This window comes from Aythya marila, assembly GCF_965140915.1.
Source record: "Aythya marila genome assembly, chromosome: 38".
Classification (NCBI taxonomy): domain Eukaryota; kingdom Metazoa; phylum Chordata; class Aves; order Anseriformes; family Anatidae; genus Aythya; species Aythya marila.
In genome coordinates, this window is record NC_139079.1 from 17,437 (window position 1) to 39,397 (window position 21,961).

The 21,961-nt window shown below is 65.5% G+C and overlaps 6 protein-coding genes across 8 annotated transcripts; all 6 read right to left on the reverse strand.

Moving 5' to 3' along the window:
- Positions 1-295: 295 nt before the first annotated feature.
- WDR74 (WD repeat domain 74) lies at positions 296-3,197 on the reverse strand. The gene is made up of 11 exons (XM_082782146.1): positions 3,130-3,197; positions 2,604-2,710; positions 2,408-2,529; positions 2,264-2,327; positions 2,033-2,176; positions 1,840-1,941; positions 1,655-1,755; positions 1,498-1,553; positions 779-921; positions 634-690; positions 296-551 (listed from the first exon to the last, which is right to left on the reverse strand). The coding sequence occupies exons 1-11, from the start codon at positions 3,188-3,190 to the stop codon at positions 411-413; spliced, it is 1,098 nt and encodes a 365-aa protein (XP_082638272.1). The 5' UTR covers positions 3,191-3,197; the 3' UTR covers positions 296-410.
- A 342-nt stretch (positions 3,198-3,539) lies between these two features.
- On the reverse strand, positions 3,540-7,077 carry LOC309889367 (uncharacterized protein; the record flags this gene model as incomplete). Its single annotated transcript, XM_082782153.1, has 9 exons — positions 3,540-3,667; positions 3,871-3,917; positions 4,136-4,196; positions 4,720-4,825; positions 5,326-5,368; positions 5,695-5,726; positions 6,138-6,210; positions 6,299-6,385; positions 7,020-7,077. 7 exons carry the CDS (start codon positions 7,075-7,077, stop codon positions 4,137-4,139), a joined length of 459 nt encoding a protein of 152 aa, XP_082638279.1. The 3' UTR covers positions 3,540-3,667; positions 3,871-3,917; position 4,136.
- Positions 6,994-8,628, reverse strand: TMEM179B (transmembrane protein 179B). The gene is made up of 5 exons (XM_082782150.1): positions 8,397-8,628; positions 7,909-8,087; positions 7,702-7,836; positions 7,508-7,583; positions 6,994-7,394 (listed from the first exon to the last, which is right to left on the reverse strand). Exons 1-5 carry the CDS (start codon positions 8,490-8,492, stop codon positions 7,236-7,238), a joined length of 645 nt encoding a protein of 214 aa, XP_082638276.1. The 5' UTR covers positions 8,493-8,628; the 3' UTR covers positions 6,994-7,235.
- A 105-nt stretch (positions 8,629-8,733) lies between these two features.
- Positions 8,734-11,571, reverse strand: TAF6L (TATA-box binding protein associated factor 6 like). Of its 2 annotated transcripts, none has more exons than XM_082782149.1 (10): positions 11,411-11,571; positions 11,215-11,301; positions 10,963-11,113; positions 10,816-10,866; positions 10,627-10,721; positions 10,473-10,547; positions 10,153-10,373; positions 9,901-10,033; positions 9,679-9,807; positions 8,734-9,607 (listed from the first exon to the last, which is right to left on the reverse strand). In XM_082782149.1, the coding sequence occupies exons 1-10, from the start codon at positions 11,555-11,557 to the stop codon at positions 8,885-8,887; spliced, it is 1,812 nt and encodes a 603-aa protein (XP_082638275.1). In that variant the 5' UTR covers positions 11,558-11,571; the 3' UTR covers positions 8,734-8,884. The 2 variants fall into 2 exon arrangements, with proteins under 2 accessions (XP_082638275.1, XP_082638274.1); XM_082782148.1 differs by having other exon boundaries at positions 11,215-11,304.
- A 611-nt stretch (positions 11,572-12,182) lies between these two features.
- Positions 12,183-15,464, reverse strand: TUT1 (terminal uridylyl transferase 1, U6 snRNA-specific). 2 transcript variants are annotated; one of them, XM_082782165.1, is made up of 9 exons: positions 15,270-15,463; positions 15,008-15,198; positions 14,598-14,801; positions 14,344-14,458; positions 13,938-14,259; positions 13,753-13,862; positions 13,557-13,679; positions 13,386-13,478; positions 12,183-13,295 (listed from the first exon to the last, which is right to left on the reverse strand). In XM_082782165.1, the coding sequence occupies exons 1-9, from the start codon at positions 15,418-15,420 to the stop codon at positions 12,217-12,219; spliced, it is 2,388 nt and encodes a 795-aa protein (XP_082638291.1). In that variant the 5' UTR covers positions 15,421-15,463; the 3' UTR covers positions 12,183-12,216. The 2 variants fall into 2 exon arrangements, with proteins under 2 accessions (XP_082638291.1, XP_082638290.1); XM_082782164.1 differs by having other exon boundaries at positions 13,753-14,259; positions 15,270-15,464.
- A 335-nt stretch (positions 15,465-15,799) lies between these two features.
- On the reverse strand, positions 15,800-21,934 carry MTA2 (metastasis associated 1 family member 2; the record flags this gene model as incomplete). The annotated part of the gene is given in 19 exon segments (XM_082782167.1): positions 15,800-16,098; positions 16,191-16,339; positions 16,700-16,845; positions 17,467-17,556; positions 17,639-17,867; positions 17,952-18,091; positions 18,305-18,402; positions 18,496-18,554; positions 18,654-18,728; positions 18,831-19,019; positions 19,435-19,534; positions 19,626-19,728; positions 19,811-19,928; positions 20,030-20,093; positions 20,189-20,306; positions 20,924-21,017; positions 21,129-21,155; positions 21,157-21,197; positions 21,907-21,934. Coding segments are annotated over 19 exon segments (2,037 nt in total). The 3' UTR covers positions 15,800-15,929.
- Positions 21,935-21,961: the final 27 nt, after the last annotated feature.

Sequence of the window (21,961 nt, forward strand, 5' to 3'; positions counted from 1 at the left end):
TCCCCCAAAGCCCCCTCCAAGCCCCCCCAAAACCTCCCCAAATCCCCCAAAGCCCCCTCCGAGCCCCCCAAAACCTCCCCAAATCCCCCAAAGCCCCCTCCGAGCCCCCCCAAACCTCCCCAACCCCCCCAGAGCCCCCTAAAGCCCCCTCAGCACCCCCCAAAGCCCCCCCCGAGTCCTCCCCCACACAGCCCCATTCAGGGGCCTTGCTGGTGGTGAGGCCACCCCCCCCCCCAAACACATCTCAGTGCCCCCCAAAACGCCACAAATCCCCCCAAAAACGACGAGAGGGGAGCGGCGGTGTCTTTATCCGCTGCACAGCAGCAAACCCGCAGCCGGGGAGGGGTTGGGGGGGCAGTCCCAAGGAAAGGGGGGTGCACAGTCCAATTCGGGGTTAATTTTTGGGGGGGTCACGGCCCGGAGCTTTTCCGTTTCTTGGCCCGTTTGGCCCGGCCCCGCTCGGGCTCCGATGTGGGGATGGTCTCCATCGAGTCCCAGAGCGCGTCGCCCTCCTCTTCCTCCTTCACCTCGGCCGGCGCCGCCGGGGCTTCCTGAGGGGGGAGTCGTGGGGGGGGAAAAAAATGAATTTTATGAGCAGGGAAATCCCAAAAGCAACCCCGAAAGGCTTCTCACCTCCCAGTCCTGGTGGGTGCTGAGCAGCAGGCAGTTCAGGCGGGATTTTAGGTAGACCTGGGGGGAGAAAATGGCTCGGAAATTTGGCCGGGGGTGGTTGGGGGGGACACAGGGGGGGTGTCCCTTGTCACCTCGGGGGGGTCACCTTGTGGCGCAGCCGCTTGTCGCCCAGGTCGTGGACGCGGAGGAAGCGGTCGAGGCCGCAGGAGGCCACGAGGGGGAGGGAGGGGTGGCACTGCAGCCCCCGCACGCTGCCCGCGAAGCCCTTCAGGCACTTCAGCACCCGCCCTGGGGGGGGGGGAAACAATTGGGGGGGGGGGTAAAAACAGTTGGGGGGGGTAAAAACAGTTTTTGGGGGAGTAAAAACAGTTTTTGGGGGGGTGAGAAAATCCCCGGGGGGTCCCAAACCCCTGGTTATTAGTATGCCATCTACCTCCATTTTATTTCATCAACCATTAATTTCCCCTTTTTCCATTTATTTATTTTTTTTTTTTTTTGTCATGACAGGACCTGCGATTTTTTTTTTATTTTTTTACTGATTTCGCCCCATTTTTCTCAGCTCTCCTAATTTTGGGGTGGCAGCACCACCCCCCTATCCCCTTAACCCCCTCCCCGCTGCTCTGCTGGCACAATCACTTTCAAGGACGTGAGACAAGTGAAATATTCTGCTGCAAAACCACGTTTTCCTGCAAAATCACCACTTTTTTTCTTTTTCCTTTTTTTCTTTTTTATCTTTTTTCTTTTTTTTTCTTTTTTTTCTTTTTCTCTTCTTTTTTTCTTTTTTCTTCTTTTTTCCTTTTTTATTCTTTTTCTTTTAACTCCGCCCCCCCACACAAAAAAAAAAAAAAGATGCCCAAAGCTCACCTTGGCGCAGGTCGATGACGGCCACCTCCCCACGGGCGCTGCCCACCACAACGGAGCTGTCGGGGGGGGGTAAAAGAGGAGAAAAATTCGGCTCCTTCACCCCAACCCCCCCCCAAAACCCCCCCAGGACCCCCCCCCAGCCCCAGGATTCACTCACGTGGCTCCAGGTGCCAGGGAGAGGGCGGTGAGCGGGGACTCGCCGAAGGTGACCTCCAGCACCGGGCGCCGCTGCGGGGTGCTGGGGTCGTAGAGCCGTACCTGGGGACCCCCAGGAGGTGAGGGCACGGCTGGGACCCACCCAAAAAAGCCCCAGCCCCCCCCAAAAAAGCCCCAGGGTCTCACCTGGCGGTGTGCGGTGCACGTAACCACCTTGTCGGAGGCCGGCAGGAACTGGAGGTCGCGGTCCCAGACAGGGACGCGGAGGTCGAGCCAGTCGTTCCTGACCTGCAGTGGGGAAAAACGGGGGGGGGGGGGGGTGAGACAAAAAAAAATAAAAATAAATAAAAAGGGGGGGGCTGCGGGGGGGAGCACCCACGTTTTTAGCGCGGAAGACCGGCTCCTCCGGGCGCTGCAGGTCCCAAATTTTGAGGGCGTTCTCCTTGCCACCGGTGGCCAGGCGGTGAGGCCGGGCCGGGTCCTGGCGCATGCGGCACAGCCCTGAGCCCGCCTGCAGCTCCAGCTGGAAGGGGGGGGGGCACCATCACGGGGGGGGGGTCACCATCATTGAGGGGGGTCACCGAGGCGCCCCCCGCCCCCAAACACTCACGTTCTCTGCCGCGTCGTCGCGCCACACCTTGAGCAGCCCCGACTCGACGCAGGTGATCAGGGTGCTGAGATAAGGCTCTTATCACCAAGGGGGGGGTATGGGGGTTAGGAGACCCCCCCCCCCTCCGTGCCCCCCCCCCAGTACCTGCCGTGAGCCGCCAGCCCGCAGAAGGCACCATCGCCGCCAGGGCAGAGCCGGCTCTCGGTGAATTTCCCCTTCTCGGTGCTGAAGAGCTTCACCGAGCGGTCCAGGCACCCCACCAGGACCTGGACGGGGGGGGCACGGGCGGGTCACGGGGGTGCCCAGACCCCCCGAAGACTCCCCCCAAAACCGTGCTCACCTCGGTCTCGGCCGGGTCCCCCCAGCACAGGGCGCAGACGCCCTCCCCGCGGCTCAGCGCCCCCCCGCCGGTGTAGTTGGTGGCCTGCCGCTTCTGCAGGTTCACGCCTGGGGGAGGGGGGGGGGAAGGGGGGGTTAAAGAGGGCCCCCCCGGTACCGGGGACTCTCCCCCCATCCCCTCCGGTACCGGGGACCCCTCCCCAACCCCCCCCAATCCCCCCGGTACCAGAGACCCCTCCCCAACCCCTCCGGTACCGGGGCCTCCCTTCCGACCCCCCAAGCACCCCCCCCCAACCCCTCCGGTACCGGAGACTCCCCCCCGACCCCCCCCCCCGGTACCGGAGACCCCCCACGACCCCCACGGTACCGGGGTCTCCCCCCCCCAACACCCCCGTTAACGGGGTCTTTCCCCCACGGCCGCCCCCCGGTACCGGAGACCCCCCTCCAACCCCCCTGGTTCATCTGCCCCATCCCGGAGCCCCCCCGGTACCGGGGACCCCCCCTCCCCGTTGTCCTCCCCCCCATACCTTTAAGCGCTCCGGTCTCGGCCCCCACCCACACGTGGCTCCACCGCGCGGGGGCCGCCATCTTGGTAAGGTCCGTCCCCCGCTCTCCGCTCCCCCCGGGAAACCGCTGCCCGCACTCTTTCGTTCCGGGGGCGCCAAGGTTCCCCCCCCCAAGCACCGGACCCCTGAGCCCTTCTCACCGGCCGGAAGCGCAGCACTAAATACGCTCCCCCCTGAGCCGCGTAGAAACGTTCCGCCCCGGTAGCGGGTCCAGGTAACAACGGTGCCCCCCCAGTGCTCCTCCCAAACACTTCCCCCTCCCCCCGTGGCCACCCCAAGGGGACGACACCCCCGAGGAGGGAAGCGGGGGGAGCAGCGACAACCCCCAGCCCCCACCCCCACCCATTTAAACAGACTCAAAATTCAACAGATTTTGGTTATTTTTTTGCTTAAAATTTATTTTTTAAAAATTTCAGAATAAAATTTATTCAGGGCTCCGCCGTCATCGTCTTCTTCTTCTTCACAGGCTGCGGGGGAGCGGCCACATCCTGGAATGGAGCTGGCGGGGGGGGGGAGGATGAGGTGAGCAGGGTGGGGGCATCCCCAAAATTCCCCCAAATCCCCCCAAAAACTGCCTCAGGGGGAACCACTCAGTCAGGGGGATCAGCCTGGGGCGGTATCAGATCATCCTCGGCAGCAGGACCCCCCCCCCCAAAATATCCTGTGCCCCCCCCCCCCCCCCCCCCCAGAACCCCAACTCACCAGGACACAGCCTTGGAGATCCTCGGGGGGGGGGGGGGAAAGGAGGCCTGGAAAAAAAGGGGTGGGGGTCAGGGGGTCTCAGCACCCCCACAAGACCCCCCCGGGGCTGTGACAGCCCTGCGGTTTTTCAGGTGTTTGTAGGGTGTTGTTTTTTTCAGGAGGGGGTTCAAAGTGAGCTAGGTGGGCTCATCATTAAAACCGAGGGGGGGGGGAAGATGTCACAGCCCCACAGCAGCACCCCCAAACCCCCCCCCAAACCACTCACCTCAGCCCCTGAGCTCCCCCCCTGCACCGCATTCAGGGCTCCTCAGGCCCCCGCTGTCACCCTGGGGGGGACAAAAAGTCAGGGTCACCTCCCCCTGGCCCAAAAACCCAGCATTCCCCCCCACCCCCCCACGCCCGTCCCAGCAGGGATCAGAATCCGAATCCTCAACAGCAGCCTTCAGCCGAACGAGATTCCTGAGAAATTCATCACGCCTGTGAGGGGGGGGGGTCCCTGCACCCCCCGGCGTGGTCCTCACACCCCCCAGCAGGGCCCCCGCACCCCCTCAGCCCCCTCACCTGCACAGCAGCACTGGGGTGGGTCAGGATCAGCTCCAGTCCTGCAAAAAACGCGCCTCCCCATTAGCTCAGCACCGCAGCCTGGGCCACCTCCAGCCTCCCGCAGCCCTGTGCCCCCCCCATCAGACCGTTCCCACAGAACGAGCCGTCCTCCTCTCCAGCCGCCGGCGCCAGTGGGTTCGACCTTTGCAGGTTCTGGCGCCAGACGGGCAGTAAGACACGTGAGGTTTTCCTCATCGGGGAGGAAAAACAGAATTAAATCATAAAAAAAAACAGCTGCAGGCTCACCATTGGCCCCAGGTGGAGGCCAGGAGGGAAGGACTCTGCCATCAGATTCATGGCGTCCAGCTCAGCATCGTCATCCCCAGGGTGTCCCCGCTGCAAAGAGCTCAGCCTGCGGGCAGGAAAGCAGCCGTGAGACCAGCAGGAGGGACAATGTCCCCCTCAGCCCTCAGAGCACAAAAAAAGATCAACAAATGCCCGGTGAGGCACAGCTCGTGCCCTGTACGCACCTGCAGGAGGATATCCCGCTTCACGAGGCAGCAGAGGCGCTGCTGGAGTGGATACATTAATTAATAGCAGCTCTTACACGAGCCCACACAGCCCCTTCCCCACAGGGCTCCTCCTGCCCCACAGTTCTCAGCTCCGATCTGGCATCAGGGTCCCTCAGCCATATGCTTGTCCTGTGGTTCGTCACCGAACAGGGCGGGAGCAGTGATCCCTGCCTCCCACCCACACCCCAGGGGCACCCACGTGCCAGAGGAAACTCCCCCAGAGCAAGCTGGATGCACTCCTGGGTCTCGGGCTGCAGCCACGCTGCCTCTGCCCTCTGAAGGGAAAAATCCCACACCCCTACCCTTGAAAAATCCCTTACAGAAAGGAAAAAAAGCTCACCTGAGAAGGGACCCTGTGCGCACATGGCTGAGAAATCCCACACCTTAAAAAAATAAAAAAGGACATTGAGCCATGCTGCACGCAGGACAGGGGTTGGACACCCACCACCCCCACCCGAGGGCACGTGAAGAGCATTTAACACCCACGGTGCGACAAAGACAGACACCAGGGCAGCAGTGCCACTCAGAACCTTGTTTAGAGCTTCTCCACTTCAGCATCAGAAAGAGAGAGTTCAGGATCCTCATCTTTGCAGCACTTCGCCCCCCAGCACACAGAGCCGTGCGGCTGAGCAGCGAGCACACGTGTAACTCGTGGTCTTGGTAACACTGCAAAGCCTTCAGGCTCAGCATTACAGGCAGAGAAACTCACCTCTTCCACCAACGCCATCTGGACGGCCGAACCTTTAAAAGAAGATAAAAAGTTAACGATGTTAGAAGCAATTACGACAAACAAAAGGCCTTCAGCAACGAGCGGGGAGCGGTATGGCCTCCCCGCAGGGTAAGGAGCCAGGGCAGGGCACGCCCGCTCTCCTCAGAGATGCCAAAAGCCTTCACACCGCGGTCAGCTCAGGTCTGTGAACGAGCTCATCACAGAGCGGGCCCCGCGCCGCGGCCCTGCCCCTGGTAACGGGGCCTACCCGAACAGGGCCACGAAATGGCGGCCCCCGGGCGGAGCTCTCGCTGCCGAGCGAGCCAAAAGCTGCCCGCGGCTGCAGGAATTAAGGACGCGGTATCAGAAATCCCCCAGCTCCTGAAGAAAACGCACTGAGCCGCCCCAGCGGAGATAAAAGCGGAGCGCCAACCTCACCCTACCTCCCGCTCCGCCGCCGCCGACAAAATGGCCGCCGTCCCACCGTTCGCGCGCTTAAATAGGCCGCGGGGCATGCTGGGAGCGTGCGCCAAGAGAACGAGCCTGCGCACTGAGGGCCACCGGCTCCAGGAAAAGGGCGGGAAATGGGTCAGCGCATGCGCACAGTGCTGAGGGGCAGCGGCGGCGGTGGGAGGGGCCGCCTGGGCGGGACTCTGACCAATGAGGTGGGCGTTGCTAGGCTGGGCAGCGTCTGGGGAGGAGAAAGGGGTGGGGATATGCTAATGAACGCGCACGCAGCCGAAGGGGCCGCCGGGAGCGCTTCGCTGCTAAGATTTTGGGGCCTGTAGCTCAAAAAGACGCTAAAATCCTCAAAAAGAAAGTGACGCACTATAGTAGGGAGAAAAGGGAGAAGGAGAAAAAAGGGGGTAGTAAAATTCCACCGTGATCGCGATATGTGGGGGGCGTGGTGGCCTCTGGGTGGGAGGGTACTAAAATAACCCCTGAGGGGGTAAATCTCCCCTGGTGGGGAGGGGTTTGAAGAGCAGATGAGAGGGGTGGGTGGGGTAATATAGTATTAGCGTGATGGTGGCTAAAAAAAAGGGGTATTTACAAGCACTGAGCTGCTGGTAGTCACGAGGGGTAGGTGCTGGTCATGTTCTCCTCAGCAGTTTTGCAGCGCGGTCGCTTGTGGTCAGTTATCGCTCAGTTTTGCATTGGGGGAGGTTCGTGGCTCACTTTACGCCTTCTGGTCGTTAAAATCTGGGTTCTCGCTGCCCGCGCCCTAGCCTGTGACAGCCCCGCCGCCCCCGCAGTGCACAACCAAACGCCCTGCTGCACGCACGCACGGACACGCTCCTCTCCCGAAAATCCTCGCCTTTAATAACGAAGCTCGGCGCCCAGAAAGGACCCCGCAACCGGAGGGCTGCGGGTTTCCTGCCGCATGGCTCCCCTCTGCCAGCACGGGGTGTAAAGGCTGCGTCCTTTTGCACCGCTGGCCTCATCAGCGCCTGCAGGGCTAATGAGGTGTCCGGGCCAACGCCACCGCTGCGCCTCCTCCCACCCTGCTTGTCGTTGTGTGCCAGGCGTGCTGACCCCTTCCTTCAGCTCCGTCTCGGCTGTCCCCCTAGGATGGCTTCTGTCTCGGTGCTCCACTCAGGGTCCTGGTGGCGCAGCAGCGGGATGGGGGCTTCCCTCCGCTGCTGGATGAGCAGCCAGGCCAGCAGCAGGCACCAGAGGAACACGTTGACCCAGGCTGATGCCTGCAGGATGAGGCATGGGTGGAGATGCACAACGTGTCCCCCCCCTACTGATTTCTTGGCTTCCCGTGGCAGGGAGGGCTCCAGTGGCTGCCTGCCCCATTGTACCTGCTCACCTGTGCGCTGTAGAGGTTGCTGTAGAAGCGCGTTGGTCTGTAGGACACCCATGGCTTGCGCTCAGCCTCCTGACAGCTGCAGGGATCGGGAGCAGGCATGAGAAAAGGAGGGGGGGGAGACACACACAGGGGCAGCCCCAACAGCACCGCCAGCCCGAGCCTGCAGGGGTTTCCCCAGGCAGGGCTGCCCTTACCTGGCCAGCTGCTTGGTGTGCACGATGGAGGCACAGAGCACGTCCATTCCTGCGCGGAGGATGCAGGCTGAGATGAGGAGGAAGAGGAGGATGACAGCGGCCACGACCAGGGTGAAGGTGAGGCACGCACGGCTCCTGCGGGAGCGGGGAGCAGGCGTCAGCGGGGCAGGGACACCATCGGGTGCCCCAGCCCCACACCCCGCTCACCGCTGAGGCTCGTCCGTGCAGCAGCTGTAGAGCAGCACCGCGAAGCAGCACAGGGCCACCACAACAGAGACAGCCGAGACGAAGTAGCAGAGGGAGACGTGGCTGAAGGACCTGGGCACCAGAGCGCTCCCATTCCAGCTCACAGCGCCGTAGAGGAGGCACTGGCCCCCAAACTCTCCCTATGGAGGGGAGGGTGTTGCTGGGGGGGGGTGCCTCATGGTGACCCCCGGGGGCAGCATGGAGCAGTGAGGAGGAGGAGGAAGGAAGGAAGCCAAAACCACCTGTTTGGTCGCATATTTGTGTGTCACACGGGGGGAACAGGATGGGCTGGGGGTGCTCAGCGTCCCCACACGTCCCAGCTTCCCCCGACGCCCCTGCACTGCGACCACAAACGGCTCCCTACAGGACTGGGGAAGGGATGGAGCCCCCCCCAGGGCAGCCCTGCAGCTCCCCAAGGGGCACCAAGCCCCCTCCCACCCCCCTGGTACCTGTGCCACCGTGAGAGCCGAAGCGCAGACAATGCCGCAGAGGAACACGGCCCCGTGGAGAGCCAGCCCCAGCAGCCACGGGACAGACACCGCCATCTTCCCAGCCCGCTCAGCCCTGCCTCCTCCGCCCCACCCCTGCTCTGCCGCCGGCACGGGGCCGGGCTTTGGCAGCTTCCCAGCCCCGTGGGGCTCCGGCAGCTCCCAGCCTGTTTGCGAGGCTTCGCCCAGGGGTGAAGGCAGAACACCCACACAGCTGTCTGCAGCCCGGCGATGGGGGGGTGAACGCACATGGGGGGCAGGCAACGGAGCAGCATCCAGCCACGGGACACCAAAGAGCACCCAATTCCACCCAAACAGGGTGCTTCAGCACCCCATCACCCCACCGAGGCCACAAACCCTCCAGGCTGAACAGCACCCGCTGTTTTATTAACTGCCCGGCTGGCACCACAGCGACTGGCAGCACCCCGAGCACCCGCCCCGGGCTGGTCTCAGAGGAGGAGATGCAGGGAATACTCGGCACGAGCCCAGCGCCGAGCCGGCCGGGCGGTGCGGCCGATCATGGGCAGCTTCTGGGCATAGCGGGAGACGTGGCCCGGGCCGTGGTGCTGAGGGAAATTGGTCTGGAAGAGGCGACCCCGGCAGCGCCGCCCCGCCTGGCGCCCCGCGATGACGAAGCTGAAGCGGGGGGCCCCGCGGGGGGTGAAACGGCATTTCTGGAAGACATCGCGAGCCCCCGGCCGGTGGCCGGGCTGCCGTGCCGTGCCGCGGGCACGGGGCAGGCTGGCGGAGCGGTGCAGCGCCGGCCGGGGGCTCTCCTCCTCGGGGGGGCTGGCGGCGGCGCTGGCCGTCAGCTGCGGCATTTTGCGGGCCCCCCCCTCGCCCCCGAAGGCCGGCGGCTCCTTCTCGGGGGTGCTGGGGGGCAGCGGTGGCGGTGGGGCGGGGGGCCGCAGCCCCGTGCCGAAGCGGGCAGCCAGGCTGTCGCCAAAGAAGTCATAGAGCTCGCGGTACATGTCGTGCAAAGATAGGGCTGGCGGCGGGGGGGCTGCTGAGGGGCCACCGCCGCTGCCCCCCCCCAGCTGCAGCAGGGGCCGGCCCAGACCCAAACCCGCCTCGGCTGGGGGCTCCGGCCTGGGGCTGTGTCGCGGGGAGCCCTCCGGCTGCTGGCCGGCCGCCTGCTGCGCCTTCATCTTCAGCAGGCGCTCCACAGCCACCTGGGGAGGGAGCGTGGGCAACGAGGGGATCCCAAGGAGGGGGTCCCCAAACGCCCCCCCAGGCCACTCACCAGGATGGCGCCGTAAACTTTGTGCCCATCCGCCTTCACCTGGGCGTTGGAGACGGAGTAATCGTCCAGCACGGCCTGCAGGTTGGCCCAGTAGGTGGAGAGGTGCGGGTAAAGGACGCGCTCCACTGCCTGCAGGGACAAGGAGGGTGGGATTGTTCTAGGGGTAGGGGGGCATGGAGAGGCAGCGTTGTACCCCCCACACACACCCCAAACCCTGCTCACCTTCCAGCCCAGGGCGTGCAGCCCCACCACGGCGCCGTAGTGGGAGCAGAGGGGGCGCACGGGGTCGGCCAGCACCTTCTGGAGGGAGAGGAGAATCTGGTGGTAGAGGCCGCTCACCAGGTCGCCGTGGGTCCTGCGGGCGACAAGGGCAGACCCCGCTCCAGTCCCAAAGTCGCTCCTGGGGACGGTGCCAGCCCCCTGCCCTCCACCCCAAAAAAAAAAAAAAACAACCCATGGGATCTCCCCCCTCACCAAAAAATGCGGCTGAGCAGCATGGCAGCATAGTCGCGCAGCGTCCAGTGGTCGTTGAGGGGGTTGATGGAGGCGGCCAGGGGCTCCAGGGCACAGTACATGACGCTGCTGATGAGGCTGCGGACGTAGGAGCCCAGGCAGAGGTAGGGGTTCTGGATCAGGCTGCGGGCGATGTGCAGCAGCCGGTTCAGCTGCTCCAGGTCGTGGCTCACCGATTTCACCTGTGGGGGGGGAACAGGGGGACGGGGGGGGGACACGCGGGGGGCTCAGCGTGCGGCTGCACCCCCCGCTCCCCAAAATAAGAACCCCAAGGCACGCACCCCGCTGACCACGTAGACGAAGTAAGGCAGGAGGGCAGCGATCTTGGAGTTGCTCTGGAGGTCCTGCAGGGCCACCTGCAAGGACACCGAGGGGTCAGCCCCGCTCTGGAGACCCCCTATCCCCCCCCTCCCCCCCCAAAAAAAAAAAGTTCACCTTCATCAGCTGGGGGTCGTCACCCAGCACGGCCCTTGTGACGTGCTGGTAGTACTTGAGCAAGTCGTCGGTCAGCGTGGAGACGGCGCTGGGCACTGCCAGGGAACGGTGTCACGGGGGGAGGAGGGGGGGGCTTTCTGCCCCTCCTGGTGCTGTGGGGGGGCCACGAGCTGCCCCCCAAATCCTTACCAGCTCCCTGCGGCTCCAGGTTGCCTTTGCCATCCAGGTAGGAAACGTGCACTGCAAGGGAGTGTGGCGGTGGCTCTGAGTGCTCTGGGGGGGGTCTCAGTTTGGCAGGGGAGGTTACCGGGGGGGGGGCACTGGGGGGATCCTGACCTCGCACAGCCGTCTCGGCGCAGCCCTTGGGGATGTTGGTGGCCAGGGCCAGCTCCACCAGGTTGACCTCGCGGTCCTCCTGGAAGTACAGCTCGCCCTCCTTGATGGCACGGAAAGGCAGCGCGTCCTGGGAGCCGTAACCGCACACGGCCTGCAGGGACACGACATTCCCCCCACACACACAGACGGTAACGGGTCCGGTAACGGGACCCCCCCCCCCCCAACCCTATAGGGGACCCTCAGCCCCCGCACCTCCACGTTGCTCCAGCGCAGTGCCCGGTTGAAATCCTCCACGGTCAGCTTGCGGCGCCTCGTGTGCTTCATGAACTGGGAGCTGTTCTGCTGGGAACCGGGGCGGGGAGGGGGGGGGAGCGAACCGTCAGCGCGCCGGTTACCAGCTCCGGTAACGACACCGGGTCCGGTAGCAAGGAAAAGGGCCCGGGCGGACCTGCGTGGCCTCCCGCAGCCGGTAGCAGACGTCCTCGGCCAGCAGCGCCGCCACCTCGTCGCTGAGCTCCACGCCCGCGCTCTCCGCCATCAGCCGCACCGAGTCCCGGGGCAGCTCCACGAAGCGCCGCTCTTCCCGCTCCGCCATGGCGCGCCGGCGCGCCCGGCCCGGCGCGGGCCACGCCCACCGTGGGCGGGGCTATGCAAATAGAGAGCGTGGAGGCGGGGGGGAGCCGAGGGAGAGGCGGGAGGAGGGTGAGCCAATGGGGGCGCGGCATGCAAACTGAGGTGGAGGGTGAGGAAAGGGGAGGGATTATGGTAATGAGGGGGCGCGCTGCTCGCGGGGGCTGCCGGGAGCGCCGCCACCGGGAAAACGGCGCTCGGGGGGGCAGGAGGGGGGGAAAGGCGGGGAAAGGAGGCGCTGGGACGCGGTGCAAAGGGCGGAGAACACGGGGGGAACGGGAGGGGCGCGGGGCCAGCGGCCTCGCCGTGCCTGGGTAGTAGGGGGAGGCGATAGGATTGTAACGGGAAAGAATGGCCTCCTCTTCTGTTCGGTGTCTCCGGTGTTAACGGGGGCTCGGATTAAAATATTGCGTCATTAAACGTCAGTAAGGTATTAATTGTTGACATTAAGTTATATTAATATCAACAGATTCGTTATTAATGTTGAAATATTAATTAAGCTCCCTGTTACGTGTCCTCACTTCAACGTCAGCGCTACTCCAACACGGGCCTTTATTGTACAAAGCGTAAGAAAATAAAATCATCAATTCCATAAATTCCCCACCCCCCTCCCCGCTGCCCCCCTCAGCTCTGGGGATCTGCACCTGGCCCCCAGCCCAGGTGGCGCCGCAGGGCAGGGGGCAGGAAAGCCTGCAGGAAATGGAAAAAGTCCCTGAAGAGCGGCCCCGGGGCCGGGCTGGGGGTGAGGCGAAGCAGCACCCGCGGCTCCCGCTGCCCCCCTCCTGCCAGCCGGGCGCTGGCCTCAAAGCGCAGCAGCGGCTCCGGTGGCTGGGCGGCTCCCTCGTGCTGCACGATGGCCTCTGACACTTTCTGCTCCAGCTCCAGCGAGTCCCCTCCTTCCTCGGGCTCCTCGGGGCTGGCCCCGTGCAGGAGCTGCCGGCGCAGGCGGCGGCGGCCCGTCCACACGCGGTGCCAGATGGTGCAGCTCCAGCTCGCCACCACCTCCTCCTCCTTCTCCTCCTCCTCCTCTTCCTCCTGCTCAGGGCCATTCACCCGTGGCCTCTTGGCACAGGGCAGCGCAGCACCGTCCATCCCATCAGGCTGGGGCCGCTTGGAGGCTGTGGCTGGCTGCAAAGGTTCCTCCTCCTCTCCTGCGGTGTCACCCGGTGGCTCCTTGCCCCCTACAGGGTCCTCAGGGAGGCTCTGCCCCACTCCAGGGGCTCCCAGCTGCTTGGGGGGCTTCCCCGGGGTGCAGCGGCAGCGGAGGACGTCGCGCAGCACGAAGGCGATGCCGGCGCAGATCTCCTTGAAGCCTTCTCCAGGCTCCTCGGGGCAGCGGGGGGCAGGCATGGGGATGGTGATGAGGAAAGAAGCGGCGCCTGCCCCCGGTTCCACGGCGCCGGGCTGGAAAAGCCGCACCAGGCCCCAGCCCCGGCCCTTGGTGGACTTGCAGCGGTACTGCAGGCTGCGGCAGTACTTGGCGGCGGCGCGGCAGCAGTGCCCCAAGCGCGCCGCCGTCTTCTCGGTGACGTTGGCTGCCACGTTGTGGCTCAGCTCGAAAGGGTCCTGCAGGTTGAGGGACCCCAGCTTGAAAAGCTCGCTGGCCTCCGGCAGCGGCAGCGCCCGGCCCTCCCGCAGCGACAGCACTCGGCCCGAGAAGTCAAAGTCCCCGAAAACATGAAAGAATTCGGCCAGCAGCGAGCCTGGGGGAGGAAAAGCAACGAGGGCAGTGCTGGGGGCCTCAATATTGGGGTCCTCAGCCCCGCCACCTTCCCCCGGCCCCAAAAGCTCACTGGGGCTCTCGCTGTTGGCGCTGGGCTCCAGCAACGCCGCGTCCCGGGGAAAGCTGCAGTCCCAGCCGGCCACCACGACGTGGTCCTCGTTCCCTAAAAGAAAGAAAATCCTTAAAAAAAAAAAAAAAAAAAAAGCCCTGCTGGACAGACAGACGGATGGAGGGGCCCTACCTGCCAGCTCCCGCAGCCGGGCGACCGCGGGCAGCACCGGGGGGCTGCGCGTCTGCAGGAAGAACAGCACCAGCAGCGTCAGCGCGTAGTTGGTGAGGAGGGGGCCGCCCCCAGCGGGGTTTCCTGAGGGGGGGGACAGCGTCAGAGAGGCCCCACGCACCCCCCAAGTGCCAAACTCCACGCAGGCCATGCTCACCTGCCAAACCCTGCTGCTTGGCCCACAGCCTCACGGCGTAGCCCAGCGGCCGCACGCGCTCGTCCGCCTCGGCACAGAGCCGCAGGAACCGCGTGTTGTGCAGTGCCAGCCTGCGGGGAGGGGACGCGGGGGCGTCACAAAACAAAGAGAGGGACGGACGTGCACCCCGCGCGCGCCCCCCGGACCTGTTATCGACGGAGATGTCGCCCGCTAAACCTGACTGCTTGTGGCTGAACTTGACGACGGGGCGGCGGGCGGTGGGCACGGCGCGGACACGGCGCACGCCTGGCACGCAGCGGCGCAGCACGGCCGCCACCAGCTCCAGCAGCTCCGGGGGCGAGGCCGACGCCAGGTCGATGTCGCTCAGGATGGATTCTTCCGCCCCGGGGCTTCCCCGCGCCGAGCTCTGCAGGGATTTGGTGGGCTCCAAGTCGAGGAGCAGGTCCAGGTCACAGCCGTGGGCGTCGAAGCTGTTGACGGAGGAGCCAAAAGGCAGCACGGAGCAGCCTGGTCGGGAGGAGACAACACCTGCAGTCACCCAAGGGCCACGCCAGGCTCCCCACACGTCCCATGGGGCAAATGGGGACTCACCGGGGAAGAATTCGGAGAAAACCTCCTGGAAGAGCGCGACCAGGAGGTGCCGCAGGCGCCGCTCACCCTCGCTCAGCTCCAGCAGCCCCACCAGCTGCTCCATCTGCGCGTCCACCTGCGGGGAGAAGCCTCGTCGCCGGCCCCACACACCCCAAAACACCCCGCTGGCCCTTGCACATCCCTCCCTGACCCCCCCCTCGGCCCCAAATCCCCCCCAGGGACCTCCCACAAGGGATCCCAAGCCTCCAGCTCACATCCTTGGCCTGGCACAAGGCCCGCTCCAGCTGCTCAGCGCCGAGGGGTTCCCGGTGGGCGCTGCGTCCCGGCAAAGGACGGGTGAAATCTTTTTGCTCCCGGGGCCGGACACGGAGGCTCCGCCCGGCCAAGGCGTGCTGGGGCTGCGCCAACGCCCGCTCCCGGCTCGCCGCCTCCTGCAGCTCCACGATGGCGTAGGCACCCTGAGGGGGGGGGGGCAAATGTCAGCCCCCCGGGGTCCACTCCCCGTTCCCGGTGCCCCTCCCCATTGCCCTCCCTGTTCCCAGTGCCCCCTCCCCATTACCAGTACCCCTTCCCCGCTCCCCATCGCTGTTCCCGGTGCCCTCTCCCAGTCCCCGGAGCCCCCTCCCTGTTCCCTCTCCCAGTTCACCCTCCCAGTTCCCGGTACCTTCTCCTTATCCATCACCACCGCCACCACCTCCCCGAAGGTCCCGAAGTAGGCTGCGAGCTCCTCGGCCGCCGTGCCCCGGGCGAAGCCGCTGACGAAGAGGCTCCGCTGCTCCTGCGCCCGCCGCTCGGCCCGGAGGCTCCGCAGCCGCTGGTGCTTCTTCCCCCGGAGGTGCTCGGCCAGGCTGGGCCCTGAGGCGGCGCCGTTAGCCCGGAACGGCCCCGGTGCAACCTGTCCCCCCCCCCGTACCCCCCTCACTCACGGTTGGCCGCCGCCACCTGGCACAAGCGGCAGCGGAAGCCGCCCCGAGGCAGCGGCTCCACGTCCGGATCCGCTTCCGGGGGCAGCTCCGGGGCCGGGCTGGGCCCCGCCGCCGTTACCGGCTCCGGGCTAGAGCCGCCGCCCCCGTCCATGGCGGAGAAACCGCTCCGCGGCTACTTCCGGGCGGTTCTGAGGGAACTTCCGGTCCGCACCGCCGGGTTCCCCCCCCTTCGCTTACAGCGGTCCGCCCGCTTTCAACTTCCCCCCCACACTCGGAGAACAGCTCCCTTAGCACAAAGGTTCCGCCCCGAAGGTTCCTCCCCCCTCCACCCCGGTACCGTTTTCCGGGGGGGGGGCCGGTACCGGGGAGGGTGGAAGGGTAAATAGGGGGGGGCAGGCTGAAGAAAAGCCGTCGGTTTATTTTCTGTCGCTACAGAACCGGGACAGCCCGAGATACAAAACCAGGGGGCGTCGCTCCACGTACAAAAGGGTCCCGCGGGGTGGGGGGAGTGGGGGGGGAAGGACGGGGGGGGAGGGCAGTGTTTCCCCATCCCCCACCCCCACCCCTCAGCCCCCAAAACCCACGCGGTTTCTATGGAAATAAAAAAAATACAAAAGGGATGCGGCGAGGGACAGGGGGAGGGTGTGTGTGGGGGGTCGGTCAGTCCTCGAGGACGATCGGCTCCGAGGTGCTGGCGGGGTGGGGGGGCGGGGGGGGCGCCAGGGCCCCCCCGGGCCGCAGGGGCAGCCCCGGCTTCACCTTGAGGGGCAGGTTGGGGCGGCGGGCGGCGCGGCGCAGCTCCAGGTGGGTCAGCGCCTTCCGCAGGGCCCTGGGGGGGGGAAAAAAACTGGGGTTAGAAATTGCGGGTTTGGGGTTTTGGGGGCGAGGAGGCCCCCCCCGTGACCCCCACCAAAACCTTACCGGGTGTCCTTGGTGGCCACGAAGACGACAGGGTTGGGGGCGTCGGCGGGGTTCAGCTTCTGGCGCTTGCTGGCGGGGGGGGGCCCGGCCCGCAGCCCCCCCGCCAGGGGCCGCCCGTTGGCCGAGAAGGGGACCCCTGAGGCCCCCACCTGCATGGGGAGGAGGGGGGTGGAGCTGCCATCAGGCCCCGCCCACCCGCCTCAGCCTCCACCAATCGCCAGCCGCCCTCCTTCTCCCAGCCCCACCCCCCTTCAGTGACCTGTCAATCACCCCCATGCAGCACACCCACATGTCAATCACCCCAATCCACGCCCACTATTAGACACGCCCCTCCATAGGCCCCACCCCCTCCCACTCCCCCACATGTCAATCATCTCCCATAGGCCCTGCCCCTAAGCCCCACCCCTTTCCCATACCCCCACCCCACTCCCCACCCGTCAATCACCTCCCCGTGGCCCCACCCCCTCCCACAGGCCCCGCCCCCCTCCCCGTGGCCCCGCCCCTCTTACCCGGGGGGGGCGGTGGCCCTCGGCCGCCCCCTCGTAGCCCCGCTTGCCCCCCAGCCCCGCCAGCCCCCGGCTCTGGCTCAGCTGGTTGCGGTTGATGGGGGTCTTGGTGCCCCTCGGGGTCTTCGGCTTCAGGGGGGCCTGGGCCGCTGGGGGAGGGGGTGAGGGGGGGGCTCAGGGGGTGCTGCCCCCCCCCAGATATAGGGGGAGGACCCCCCCTACAGCCCCCTGGCCCTAAAGCCGTCCCCAGCCCTCTGTGAGCACCCAAAGGCCCCACTGGGGGGGCGCAGAAGGGGGCCCCAAAAGTCCCATGGGGGGAGAAGAGGGACCCCTAACCCCCTAGGGACACAGAAGGGGGCCCCCAAAAATGCCATGGGGTTGGAAAGGGGCCCCCAAACAGCCCATGGGGCACAGAAGGGGGCCCCAAAACCCCTCTCAGGACACAGAAGGGAGCCCCCAAGTCCCCTCAGGACATAGAAGGGGGACCCCAAATCCCCTCCAAGCCCTTTGGGGCACAGAAAGGAGCCCCCAAACCCCCCTCAGGACACAGAAGGGGCCCCCCAAACCCTCTCCAAACCCCCTCAGGACATAGAAGGGGACCCCCAAACTCCTCCAAACCCCATGGAGTGCAGAAGGGGTCCCCCAAACCCCCCTCTGGGCATGGAAAGGGGACCCCAAAACCCTCCAAACCCCTCAGGACAGGGAAAGGAGCCCCCAAACCCCTCTTGGGGCACAGAAGGGGGCCCCCAACCCCCCCCCCAGCCTCTCACCCAGCTCCTTGACGATGGCGGCCAGGGGGAGCCGCGCCAGCGGGTGGATCTTGAGGGGCGCCTTGGCAGCTTTGGGGAGCCGGATGGAGCCTGGGGGGGGCACGGGGTGAGCGGCAACCCCCCTAGGGGGACTCCCTCACCCCCCCCCGACCCAAAAAACCCCCCGGCCTACACTCGGCCTTGATGGCGTTGGCGTTGATGGGGGCGTAGGGGCGGCGGGCGGCGCGCCGGGGCTGCAGGACGTCGCGGCAGAGGCGGCGGGCCAGGCGGGTGAGGCGGGTGGTCTGCAGGAGGAAGGTCTGGCGGTTTTTGGCCAGCAGCTTGGCCCGGCTGGCGCTGGTGGTGTAGGGCGAGAGGCTCTGGGCTTCGGGCCGGGAGAGGTGGCCGCGGGAGTGAGGCTCCTGGAACAATGGGGGGGGAAAAAACGGGGGTTAAATGGGGCGGGGGGCTGCGGGGATCCCCTCTCGGGCGGTCCCGGGGCTCACCGAGGCGCTGCGCGCTGCCCCCTCCAGCTGGGTGGGGGTCTTGAGCCCCCCGTATTTCTTCCAGTAGATCCAGCAGGAGGCGCAGAGGCGGCACTGCATGTTGGGGGGGCCCCAGGCGTACCACTGGGCTGACTGGGTGGCTGGGGGGGGGCACAAAAAAGTGTTAAAAAAAACCCCACAGGCAACGGGACCCCCGCTTTGGGCACCACAGCCAGCCCCAAAGCACCCCCAGCCCCACAAAACCCTGCCCCGCAGCCCCCCCGCTGTCCCCTCACTCCCCAGCCCTGCTCTGATCCCCCCCCGGACCCTTTTAACCCCCCCCAAATCCTTTCTTTCCCCCTGCCAAAACTGACTGTGGCAGCTCTCGCAGGTCAGCCCCTTCTGGAAGCCGGCCCCGTTCATGCCGGGTTTGGAGCCCACCGAGATGATCTGGTTGGGGTTCGGCTTCGTGCTGGGGGGGGGAGATAAAAAAGGGGGGGTCAGGGGAGGCCGGGGGGGGCTTCTCCTCCTCCTCACGCCTGCAGAAAGCCCCCCCCGAACTCACTAGGTGGGGATGTAGACTTGCTTCAGCTTGCTGTCCGCCTCCGCTGCCTTCAGCCTCTTCTGCGAGCCAACGGGGAGTTAAAAGGGGGGGGGGAAAGACACGCAGGGACCCCCCCCAGGAAAAAAAATAGAGCCTGGGGAGGCGGGGGGCGTCCTCACCTGCTGGATGTAGCGGTCGGTGGTCTTCCACATGTAGTAGAACTGCACGATGCTGGCCAAGGATTTCCAGGGCAGCTGCGGGGAGGGGAAGGGAAAGGGGGGGTGAGGTTTTAGGCTTAAAAAGGGGGGGGGAAAAATGATTCCCGGCCCAAAATCCTTTCCCCCCCCGCGGCTCACGAAGTCCTGCCGGATGTCGTTGAAGTCCTTGCCGTATTTCTCCAGGGCCTCCTCGAAGAGCATGGCCTCGGAGGCCGACCACTCCTCCATCTCGTCGCGGCACAGCACCGGCCCCCCCTGCGGCACCAGCGTGGCCATGGCCTTGGCCAGGTCGTAGCCGTTGCGCTGCAGGGTGTCCATGGCGTGGAACTGCGGGGGGGGCACGAAAAATAAATCATCATGGAGAACCCCAAAATGTAAAGGGGAGACCCCCCCAGGGAGAGCCTGGAGCTGAGGGGAGCGGGGAGGGGATGGGGGGTGGGGGGCAGGGGGTGGTGCACCCCCACACAGATAAATGGTTGGGAATGTGTCCCCCCCCCCCCACGGGATGGAGCTCCAAAATCCTTTTTGGGGGCAGAAGGGGGTCCTAAAAAAAAAATGGGGATAGAAAGGGGTCCCCAAAATCACATGGGGGTGAAAGCGGGTCCCAAGAAAGCCATGGGGAGGCAGAAAGGGGGCCCAAAAATCCCACGGGGGACAAAAAGGGGCCCCCAAACCCCCTCCAAACCCTACGGGGCACAGAACGGGACCCCAAAACCCCCTCCCACAGCCCCCCCCCCCTCACCAGCGTGATGTCCCGCGAGGCCGCGGCCGCGCTCATGTGCAGGCTGGGCTGCCGGATGGAGCTGCTGCAGTCCAGGGCGCGGGCGAAGGTCCCGACGGCCCTGAAAAGAGGTAAAAAAAACAAAGGGGGGGTCAGAGGGACCCCAAATCTCCCCGGGACCCCCCTGTTTCCCAGCCCGGGACCCCCCTCACCGCGCCACCACCAGGAACTGGTCGATCTGCCGGTCCGTCAGGGGGTTGTCGGGGTCCCACACCTTCATCTCCATCTTCTGCTGGTTCCTGTTGTCCGACTCACCTTCAGAAGGGCAGGAGGGTTTTTTTTGGGGGGGAGGCAGGCAGAGAAGCCCCCCCCCGAGGTCACGGAGCCCCCCCCAAACCTTCAGCCAGCCGGTCGGGGATCTCAGCCTGGTACTTGCAGCCCACGCGGATCTCGCCCTGGTCGGCCAGGAGGGTTTTTTGGACAGGGTCGAAGACCAACGAGTAGAAAAAACAGTCCTGGGGGGGGGCAAAAAAAATAATAAAGGGCTCAGCCAGGTGCTGGGGGGGGCACGGTTTTAATTACACCCCAAAACCACCCCCATGAGGGGGGGGCTCACCTCCTTCTCCAGATACTGCCCCAGGATGTCGGTCTCGTTGAGCAGCGTCACGCTGCACTTCCCACTGCCGGGGGGGGGAAATAAAGAAAGGGGTGGGGTTAAAAATGGGAGGGGGGGCACGAGGAAAAGAAGGAAAAGGCCCCCCCGGAGGCCCCGCACCGTATGTGGGTGGCTGGCAGCGACTCGAACTGGCGGGAGAGGAAGAGCTCGCGGTGCTTCAGCTGGTGCCGCTGCTGCTCCGTCATGGGGGGCTGCTTCGACTCCTCCTCGAATTCTCCTGGTGGGGGGGGAAAAAAAGGATGTGGGGGGGTCGTTGCCCACCCCCACAATGCTCAAGCCCCCCCCCCGGGGGTGTGTTGTTGTCCCTGTGCCCCCCTCCCTCGGATTTTGGCAGCCTTGAGAGCCCGGAGGGGGGATAAAAAAAAAAAAAGGGGGGGATACAACCCAGCTTGATTCACGCATAAAAAAACCCTGGGGGGGTGGGGGCACAGACACCCCAGAAGCCCCCCCCCCACTTCAAGGAGGGTTGGGGACCCCCTGCTTGCCCCCCCCTTTTATTTCTGTGCCCCCCCCCACATTTCATCCAAAGATCCCGAGGAGTTTTGGCCACCGAACCCGCAGTGCCCCCCCCCCCAAAAATAAATTCCCAACCCCCCCGGGTGGAAAACAGCCTGAAAATTGGGGGGGGGGCACCTGGGATCAAACTGGGGGGGGCACAACCCCCCCCACACCCCCATCAGGGAGCCGAGAGCCCCTCGGGGTGGGGGGAAGCGAGCCCGGATCTGCCCCCACCGCCCCCCCCCAGCCCCGGGGGGGGGGGGGGTGAAAATTAAAAAATGTGGGGGGTGGGGCAGAAGCAGGGCTCCCCCCTCCAAAAAAAATAAAACCACTCACGGGCGTTGCTGTCGGCCAAGCTGTTGAGGCTGCTGGAGATGTCACGGCGGCGGAAGAGGCAGACGACCTTGGCCTCCACATTGCCGTTGGCGGTCTGGGGGGGGGGGGCAAAAAAAAAAAAAAAAAGGGGGGGGTTGTGAGGATGCTGCAGGGATTTAGGGACCCCCCCCGGGGTTTTTTTTTGAAGCGGGGGGGCGCCGCTCACCTTGTTGAGCTCCTCGATGCGGCGCACGGAGGTAGGGGTTGCTGGAGGAGTTCTCGAAGTAGACGTAGTCTGGGGGGGGGGGGGGGGAGGAATTTAAGACCCCCCTCTTTATTTTAAGCCCCCCCCCTTTATTTTAAGCCCCCCCCAGCCCTTTTTAAATGCCCCCCCCTCTTTTTTTCCCCCCTCAAACCCAAGGGGGGGGCCCCAGACGTGTCCTCCCCCCGCAGGACCCCCCCCAAAAATCCCCCCCCAAAAAAGGTCCCCTCGGCCTTGCCCCCCCCGTCCCCTTTTTGCCCCCCCTCCCCTTACTCAGGGCCCCCCCTTACCCTTCTCGAGCCCCCCCCATGTTTTGGGGACCCCCCCGACCCCCCCCTTTCCTAAGGACCCCCCCCCTTTTTGCCCCCCTCCCCCTTTTTTCAGGCCCTCCCCTTCCTTTTTGGGATCCCCCCCTCCCCTTTTTGGGGTCCCCCCCTCCCCGGCGACCCCCCCTATCCCCCCCTTTCCCCTTTTTGGGGTCCCCCCTCCTTTGATGCCCCCCCCTTTCTTAGCCCCCCCTCCTCCTTTTTGGGACCCCCCCTCTCATTTTTGGGGTCCCCCTCCCCTTTTCACCCCCTTTTCCCCCCCCCTTCACCTTTTTGGGGCCCCCCCCTCCTTTTTAGGCCCCCCCTCCCCTTTTCACCCCCCCATCCCCCCTCCCCCTTCCCCCCCGGCCTCCCCCCCGGCCCCCCCGTTCCCCTCCCGGCCCCCAGGACCCCCCCTCGGCCCCCCCCGGGCTCACCGCCGACGCGGTACATGTTGGCCGCCATGGCCGCTCGGCTGGGCCGCGCTACCCC